Raw genomic sequence first — 9,394 nt, forward strand, 5'->3', positions numbered from 1 at the left:
AGACGCAGCAGTGCTGACTTAATTTGTTATGGGAAGCTCTCTTCCTTGAAGGAGTACAAGAATGAAAATCTGTTACATGTCGCAGAGTGTGCAGCAATAGCGCGCATGCAGCCATTCGCCCTAGAGATCCCGTCTTCATTGCCGCACGAAGCCAATAGGATCGAAATTGAATGCGCAGTGCTTTGAGGGTATTCTATCAGTGCTCCCAGTTTTGATAAGAAGAGGGCAGCTGTGCATTTTTCCTTAAATGGACGCGTTACTTTGGTCCTGCCTGCTTGCCAAATTCACTTCGATATCAGTTCTATTCTTGGCGTCTGGTGCAGAGCGAGTGCGAGCAGGTATCCGTGGGCTGCCCTGTGTTCCGGCGCAGACGCAGCGGCCAGCCTCTCCGAGAGGGCTTTCAGAGAGCCCGTGGTCGTCGCCATCAAGACAGGTTGAGCAGCGCGGATACGCCATGCCATTTCACCTTACCCGTGAGTGCGTCTGCGTATTTGCTATCGCTCCTCAATTAACAGACATAGCTAGGGCTACATGTATGTACTTGAGGCCTACTACATATAGTTTTTGAATGTCGGTGGGCATTTTCCTATTCCCTGTGATCTTAGTGAATTAGCACTATATATTGTGCATCAGTATGGATGTATTTTTCTTTTTTTTTTTAATGAACCAGAAACGCTGCATAATTATGTTTAGCACAAAAGAAAATTGGTACGAAAAAACGAGGTCGCAACATGCAATCCAGCACTTCCTCTAACTATAAAAGAAGTTTTTTTTTTTTTTTTAAAGGCAGCCTACATCCACGCTGCGAAGTGCACGAGCAATGGAGTAGAGGGGTTTTGCTGTACACGATAATATAGGGCATGCACATGAATGGGCATTTCAATGTGGATGAGGATACGCGCAAAAATCTATTACTTCATCAGAAGGTCACAGGATGGCTTTTCGCGCTCGTTGAGCCCGTTTATTTGGTAAAGTGCACTGCAATCATTGCAAGTGATAATTATTTTTCTACTGTTCTGCCCGTGAGTTTGGTTATCGAACAATAGGGAACACTCGCAACGATTGCAACGTGTCGCTATGCGGCTACCGATTGCCAATTTAAACCAAACTTTTTCGTCCCATGCCTCAGTCGTTGAGGCATAGACCTGCATGAGTGTGCGATCATAGCTGCAGCCTTGAAGCGCTCAACTAATGTACGCAACATCGATTGTTCACTCAACAACGACAATCGCATGATCCTTGCGGCATCTTATGACTGGCCTTTCTTTGTTCATTGCGACCACGCGCGATGGCTTGCCGAGGGAAAATGGCACAAAGTTAATCTAGCACCTGTCACAAGTATTCACGCTTTGCGCAAGTCAGTGAATACCACGAATCGCAACGACAGGTTCCTTTTCCTTTTTTTTCTTCCATTTGATGCACCTCCGATGTTTGCTTGTATTTCTGTACATTAATGAACAGGTTTTGTTGATATCTAGTGTTGTTGTGCTTTTTAAACATGTTGAAGACTATTTTAGTTGCATTTACAAGTGAGACAGGTTCAGAAGGTCACGAAACTATAAATACTGTCATCGCCATGTTCGCAAGTGCAACTAAGGGCCGTCGTTCCGCCGAAGAATTGCCCAGCAACAAAATATTTTAGCACGTCGACGGAAGACTCCTCTTGAGCCTAAGTTGACGCGCAGGCTGTATTTCCAATCCCAGATCACCATATGGAATAAACCTCCTTTTACATAGGGTGCATCTCAAGCTTGCCAAGCGAGGACCTGTCGAGTATATGCATAGCCTTCATAGGGGGGGGGGGGGGGGTTGGGATTATGTAGCGTGCAGGAGCAATTTCGATGGAACTCAACGTCAAGATGGAGGGGGGGGGTAGGGAAGGAAAAAATAAAAGGGAGAGATTATTGTGTTTCTTTCATTCGCCCACTTGTACTCAACCTAAAAAAAGTGGCTACCGGCTGCTAGGTCACCGTTGTGCTATCAGGATCTCGTACAAATTCCGCGTATGCACCGGCAGCAAACAAAAGCATATCATAAGCTGCCGCAAGAATCGTGAGATATACATTGCTGAAAGCGCCGCCGAACATGGCCGCTAGTTTCTGTCGACCATAGCCGTGGTTAACAGTGATCCGAAGGTCCAATTCTTATATTATATTGGCGTCAACATCAGTCACGTTGGAGCCTATTGGGAGAAAGGGCTTTGAACCGACGACATAAGTATCTTCGATGGTATGCCTTTCACTCAAGTCATCACATGTGGAGGCATACAGCTCGCGCGTGCCAGCCTTACCCGCCAGCTTTAGCCGTCAATGGCGAAGTAGTGGTACGGGTGGTAAGTAGTATTGTTATAGGGAAGATCCACAATCGTTAGCAGTCTGTACCACTAGCGCTGACGAGAGCTCAAATCTGTCTACCCTCAGCGTCGTCGCCTTTTGGCAATCTGTCCCACTTCATACTCCTCCGGGGCTCGACCAGCGAATACCGCTAGTAACACTAACCCCCCCCCCCCCCCCCGACGCCCCTCGGGAAAAGCACTGCCCCTGTGCTTTCTAGGTTAATTATATAGAATATGATTTATAGGGCTTGATGCGGGACACATGCACCAAAACAGACGATGGCACTCAGGACGAGGACCTCGGATGCACAATTTCAGTTTCGTATGTGACGTCGGTCACGGGGCGCGAAACCCGGTAAGTCCCTGTGTAACGGAACAAAATGTTTCACTCGACCCCACTCGACGGCACGGGAGCCATAGCAAGACAAGAGATCCAGGAGTTTAGTTGGTTTGTGGGGCTTAACGTCCCAAAGCGACTCAGGCTATGAGAGACGCCGTAGTGGAGGACTCCGGAAATTTCGACCACCTTGGGTTCTTTAACGTGCACTGACATCGCACAGCACACATGCGCTTTGCTTTTCCCTCCATCGAAAAGCGCCAGCCGAGGCCGGGATTCGATTCCGGGCCCTTGGGAACAGTAGTCAAGCGCCGTAACCACTGCGCCACCCCGGCGGAGTAACCAGGAGTGTAGCGCACAACACGATGGCGCCTCTTGTACCGGCATTATTTAGTTTTGGCATGCAGAGACCTTGGCATGCGCAATTCCGTCGGACATTATTTGCGTAAGTGCTGGAGGCATCTGCCGCGGGTAGTGTGGAGTCGAAGGGCAATAACGGATGTCGGCCAAATAGCAGGTAAAAAAGAGAGCATCCACCGGTAGAATGGAGCGACGTTAGGCAAACATCAGAAAGGGTGCAGAACGTCCCTATCCCGTTGGTCGTTAGACACGTACATTGAAAGCATGTCTGAGAGTGTACGATTAGTCGTTCCGTGAAGCCATTGGTCTGGGCCCTCTGTGAATAAGACTGGCGTCCCCGTTGTCAATGCGGTTGGTGAAAACCGTTGTTTCACCCATCGGACAGGTATCGAAGCCAAAAAGGTCACTATATGCGAGCAAAAGCTTGTGTAAATCCGCGGCGAATTGAGGTTGGAGATCAGCTGCAATCATACTGTCAACGTGTTCAGGACGCGATGTGGAGGACGAAGGACTGGCTGTATAGGAACGGCAGTTGGTCGATCTGTAGTCAGAGCTGAAACGGTACGATCGATCAACGGGGACAGCGCAGCAAGTGAAATTCCTTCCAACAGAACTTGAGTTGACAAGCTAAATTTGAGGACAGGGAGAGTGATGTGGCTCTTGGAGATATGTACCATTAGACGAGAAAGGATAACGTGCAGCTGCAGAATGACATCAGTAAACACGTGGGATAGTCGCCACCTGCGACAGGTGGGAATCGTGACATAGAGATGTGAACGGCATATTCAGGAGGAAGGCCGCTGAACTGTGCTAAGCGAAATCGGGGTGAGCAGAGCGGAAGGTCCAAGCGGAGTAGGCCGGCAGAGCAATCAGTGAGAGCACTGCTGTCTGTTAAAAAGTATATATCAAGAATACCACCATGGGGACATTCCTGTAGAATGGTGAACAACACTGAGGCATGGCGGCCAGCAATGGTAACTTGCGCCGTACACATGCCAACCACAACAGCAGGGCTGCCATTCGAGACGTGATCTGCGCACGAGATGGTTCGTGTAAGGACATTCTTGAGGCGATGGCGAAATGAGCAGCTGAGAACAGGTAGTTGGGCACCGGTATATATAAGAGCTGTAACTGTAACTTCATCCACAAGGACATCTATGCAGTCATTGTGTTGGGCAGCGGTCAGCAGAGGTTTTTCGGTCCGGGTCAGAAATGCAGCGTCATCTCCGGGAGCGTCATTAGCTAGTTTTCTGGTAAGTGGGTGGGAAAGTACGGTGGAGGACGGCGGCGAGGGAGAGGAGAACGTGAGCGTCGGGCTTGCCGGGATGGCGAACGGTTGGCAACACGAATAGTTGCACCGTGGTCAACGCGGGACTGGTGGGCACGAAGTGAGGATTACCGAGAGGCATAGTTTCCACGACGGTCCAAGTAGGTGACCTGACGAGATGGTGTGTATCAACGGCTGCAAAAGTGATGTGAGATGTGGCTAACAAGTGAACAAGTAAACCAGATATGGCAATTCTCATGGGTACGCCATTCATTCGGATTTCGGTACCGTTATCAGGTGACAAACGAGTGGTGGAGAAGGCAGTAGCAATCACTAGGCTGGCAGGTCTGGAATCCACGGTTTCGGCTACGGGCCGAAATGTGTGCCCATATTCACAACCTCCTGACGAACAACAGCCTGAATGAGTAATATAGTAGCCAGGGTGTGGCCCGGAGTATGCGATAGAGAGTCTGCTGGAGGCATTGCCTCAAGTTCTTGGTGGATGTTTTGGGTCAAAGTGCTGTCGTTGGTAGGTTGTCGAAGAATCAGAAGATCCACACAGGAGCAGCTAGCGGCCGTGTTCGGCAGCCTATCGAAACGGTGAGAAATGAACCTTTGATTTTCTTGCACGAGACGTCGGCACACCTGCAGCATAAAGTACACGGTGGAACAATCCTTGAACAACAGCAGGTTGAAGGCATCGTCGGCATTGGCTTTTATGTTGTGGCCGACCCTTTCCGCCTCAGACATGATTTGGTCGATTTAGCGGCACAGAGACAGGACGCCCTGGATGTGAGATACGACTCTGTGGATGTCTTAGCGTGAGAGGTGAACACTTTGGCTGGCGAGTTGGCGGCCAAAATGCTTTCCAAACAGATCGTGGAGCTTCTTCTTGCGGACATCCCATGATATCAGGCCATCTTCATGGGTTTCGATCCCCACCGCGGTCCCGATCAAGTAAAAGATGATATTCGCGAGCATGAGTATGGCATCCCACCTGTTTTGTTTGCTGACGCGTTCGTATAGGGCCAGCCAGTCGTCTGCATCTACTTCGCCGGTCCCGTAGTAGCTTCCGGGGTCACGGAGGTTGGCCATGACAGGAGTAGCGGACATGGCGGGAGCGGAGTCTGTAGACATTGCATTGGTACCGACGTGGCGTCCACAGCGGTGGTACAGCTTGTCACAGGGAATAGAATCGATTTACCACCATGGGATATTACGGGGAATATCCAAAAACGATAGTGGTCTGTACCGCTAGCGTTGATGACAGCTGACGTCTCTCTAACCTCAGCGTCGTCGTTTTTTGAGTCGGTCCCACATCATGGTCCTTCGGAACTCGACCAGCGAATACCTCTAGAAACAGTATGCAGGTTACTTGGAGGCCCTAGTACCAACGCTCCCAGTTTTTAGTACAAGACTCCATATTCAGTTGGACAAGTAACATTTCTCTCGACCGTTTGCCAGTAAAGAGTGTTTTATGGCGAGAGACTTTCTAAGCATATGGTGCGTCTACAGAAAGTGACCGCCGTTCGTGACCGCCGCACGCGTCATCAAGACATGTCCGCCTTATGAACACAGATTAAATAAGGCAAAATGATTAATACTGAGGGTTAGTGATTATTGAGGCTATAGTAGAGATTGGTAGATGTCATAATGACTAATAATGACTACTAATGATTTGTAATGCCCATATGTCTGCAGGCGATTTGTAACGACTACAATTCATTAGAAATGACTAAAATTCTTATTAATAATTAGTAATGACCAAAATGACCTACTAGGCACAAGACCACAAGCTGGAGTTGATGATCCAGCAGAGTGTGCACAAGAAGCAGCAGGACAGCCGCCCCCGGCAAGGGTCCCGACCTCCTGGCCGCATTCTCGGACTGGCCGATTCCAACCAACTAGACACCGAGGGAGGAAAGGGTGAGTATTTTTCCGAGTTTGGTAGTTTCGTATTGTATATACAATAACTGACCGCTTTTTTTTTGGACTTCGCGGCACCCTGGAAATAGTCCGAATAAACCAAGTCTTTGTTTCAATTCTTGGTTTCGGCAAGGGACACTGCAAAGTGTTCCCGATCAGCTGAATATGCTGCTGATCTATTTACTTGTTTACTTGTTTGTGGACGTGTGGTAAAATAGTAGTTTTCTCGCAAAGAAATTCACTTGGTATTTGGCATCAGTGTGTTGTTCTAGTTTATTCGCTACACGTACACTCCTCTAATGCATGTGCCTGAAAACAACTTACTTGCCCAAACTAAAATTTCACTTTGTAATATGTACCCGTTGCGACATTTTCATTGCCCATTCAATAACTCAACACAGCCGGTTCATTGGCTGTCCCGCAAGGCCAGTGGGCACCAAATTCTCAACGGAAATTGTTTCCGCTGTTTAGCACGAGTATTTGAAAGTATCTGGATTAATAAGTGCTCTAGTGTCCTGACATCTGACGCAGCATTCATTGCGCTTATGTGCACTAAACAATGCTGAAGTGTTGTCTTTTCTCTACATTAAGATACCTTCAATACTGAGAGTCTTGCATCATATTTTCCCCTCAGAGTGTCCTGAAGAGCCATGTCATATACTCATGCACAGATTTCCCAGTGGCTGCTCAAAATGAGAATCCAGACTATTAACAGATGAGAAACTTCCTTCCAACGAAAGCGTCGAACTGAGCACTGACAACAGCCTTCGTGATCTCCGAATCTACCCTGTTTTGCGGGGCTGTGCACATACGCTTCTCGTATCTTTTTATTTACTTCTCAGGTGTGTTCTCGTGCTAACTTGCAACCTACAGCCGCAGTTAACTCTCTATGGAAGGCAGGGCTAGCGTAAGATTTTCATTTTACCGTGTTCGTTCCAGGCAGCAATGCAGGACTGCAGTCAAAGGAGCGTTGATCGGATTATGGAGTACACTATTAAGTGAATATGAATTGGACGCAAAAAATACAATTCATTCGACATGACCACCTATGGCAGAGGTGGTCGGTGTATACGCCGGGCGAGAACAGCCCAGTGCAGCTGGCTGCCATTTGAAAAGAGTGGCACTTGCCTTCCTGCGACCAACATAGCGGTTAAGAACCTTTTGCCAAACTTATCAAGCGACTATCTTTAATATGTGGAAAGTGTGTCTACACGCCATAAAATTTTGCAAATCACTATCTTCGTTTCATTTACAGGCATCAAGGACCGTGTAGTCTCTAATTGCACCGCCCTGGCTCCTCCGTGCGACGATAAAGCTCTGCTGACCAGGAACCACGTGCTCCAACCCCGGCTTTCTGAGCCTGTCGCAACGTCTTCGACGCTCTTATGCGACCCTGTTTGTGGAGCAAGCAAAGCTCGAAATGATGAGTTCATTGGTGGCGGGATGCGACACCGCTTCTGCAGTCAAATGTTTCACCGCTCGCAAGAACTCTTCCCAGCCTGTGGTTGTAAAAGCTGAAACTCCGCGGTTGCGTGCCTATTTTGTAGCGCTAATCCGCGCCACTCAAGGCTACATTGCACTGATGGCTTTATTTTTTGTTACCTCAATTATCACGGCAGGCGAAAGGGCAGGACATTTCAGTTTTGTCATCAGGAGAAGGTTTCTTTGTTTTCCTCCTGAACATTTTACTGCATATGTTCCGCTGAGATAGATGAGCAGAAGTTTTATTTATGTCATTAGGAGAAGGTTTATTGGCTTTTCTCCTTGAGTGGTTGCTGCAAATGTTTTGCCGAGATAGATGAGCAGACATGTTATTTTTGTCACTAGGAGAAACTTTTCTTGTTTTGTTGTTTGATTTGGTTGTTGCCGTCGTTGTTATAAAGTGAGTGTTGTTGTCAGCGTGTGTTTCATTCGAGTGATATCGCATGACTTAGAGACACACGTGGTTGTCCTTCAAAATGTCCACGAAAGTAGCGCGATTTTCGGGAACCTGCTGGTAAAAGGAATGCTTACTAGAGGGATATCCTCTCTCCTTCCTAACCAACTACGAGGCGGCAGAGTCACGAGACGACGCGCACTCGCCAGGAGAGGGTGGGGGAGAAGGCACTTGGCTTTTGTCTCGCTGCCCATACTATGCTGCGACGCCACGGCATCGCGCTGGTAACTTAGAGAAGGGTGCATTCCAAACGCGAGGAGGAACTAGTTGCTCCTCGTGGTTCGGTCCCGAGAAGCAACCGATGACTTCATGTAATGCAATACCTAGAGGGGTAAAACCGGAGTTCTCGCGACGGGAGCGGACTGTCTTGCGCCGCCTGCACCCGGACACCCTTGATGGAATACCCTGACCTTCCCTTGGCCGGCCGACGACCACGACGACCTGGTTAGACACCCGAACTCTATTTTATCGTATACAACATTCTTTCGCAGTGTGTTTTTCGTGTTACCTTACGGTTAGCAAAGTTTTACCTAGCGTGCTCATTCGTTGTCTATTTCGCCCGGAACCGCCGTAGCCGCAACTCTGCGCCACGGGTTGGGGACACGTGTCGCTTACTAGTAACGCCTGCTTGTAGTTGGCACGGGAGCTCGCCTTCCCCGCTGGCCCTGTGTAGTTTGACCCCATAACATACACAACAGACGGAGGTGCAGTGGGAGGCCACTCTGCTATGCTCTGGCCTACAGTGACTCAGTGTAGTCTGGTAACCCAGTTAAGAGCGGCAGCCCAGGCCACAGCGGTTTTGAAAAGAAGACTCCAGTCCCCAATGTCCTTTCATTAAAAAAAAATGTTTCTCTCTTTCTCTCCCTCCTTCTGTCTCTCTCTCTGCAAAGCACATAGCGACAGTGTGTCGATGTTGCGTAAGATGCAGGGCGATCGGCTGCGGCGGCAGCAATGACATTCCGTACTAGATTGCCACCAAAAATTCGGGGATCTGCATCCACCACACTCAGAAGGTTTGTTTTTTTTTTTTTTTCGCCCAAGCGCGAAAGATGCAGGTCACAGCATCTTTGGTTGGGTTGGACGGTGTGAAGTAGTGCTCTTGCACTAAAAATATCGAAGTCCGAGAGCAAAGGGCAAAGTTGTTACGTTGCTGTTAGGGTGTTCGAATTAGCCGAGCCAGGTATGAGTGCTCTCGCACTATAAAAACGTTAACAATAACGGTCGCGACAGCAC

The 9,394-nt window shown here is 48.7% G+C and overlaps 1 protein-coding gene across 1 annotated transcript; it reads left to right on the top strand.

The window, feature by feature from the left end:
* Positions 1–339: 339 nt before the first annotated feature.
* On the top strand, positions 340–8,147 carry LOC146203445 (uncharacterized). The gene is made up of 3 exons (XM_084585591.1): positions 340–473; positions 6,081–6,225; positions 7,481–8,147. The coding sequence occupies exons 2-3, from the start codon at positions 6,105–6,107 to the stop codon at positions 7,741–7,743; spliced, it is 384 nt and encodes a 127-aa protein (XP_084441717.1). The 5' UTR covers positions 340–473; positions 6,081–6,104; the 3' UTR covers positions 7,744–8,147.
* Positions 8,148–9,394: the final 1,247 nt, after the last annotated feature.

The sequence above is a fragment of the Amblyomma maculatum genome, chromosome 1, assembly GCF_055883805.1.
Source record: "Amblyomma maculatum isolate TAMU_Amacu chromosome 1, ASM5588380v1, whole genome shotgun sequence".
In the NCBI taxonomy this organism is placed as follows: domain Eukaryota; kingdom Metazoa; phylum Arthropoda; class Arachnida; order Ixodida; family Ixodidae; genus Amblyomma; species Amblyomma maculatum.

Bases quoted from the DNA above. Each gene is read 5' to 3' on its own strand.
- LOC146203445 (XM_084585591.1), top strand. From the start codon at position 6,105: ATGATCCAGCAGAGTGTGCACAAGAAGCAGCAGGACAGCCGCCCCCGG. The intron at 6,226-7,480 runs GTGAGTATTTTT...TTTCATTTACAG, and splicing joins AGACACCGAGGGAGGAAAGG to GCATCAAGGACCGTGTAGTC.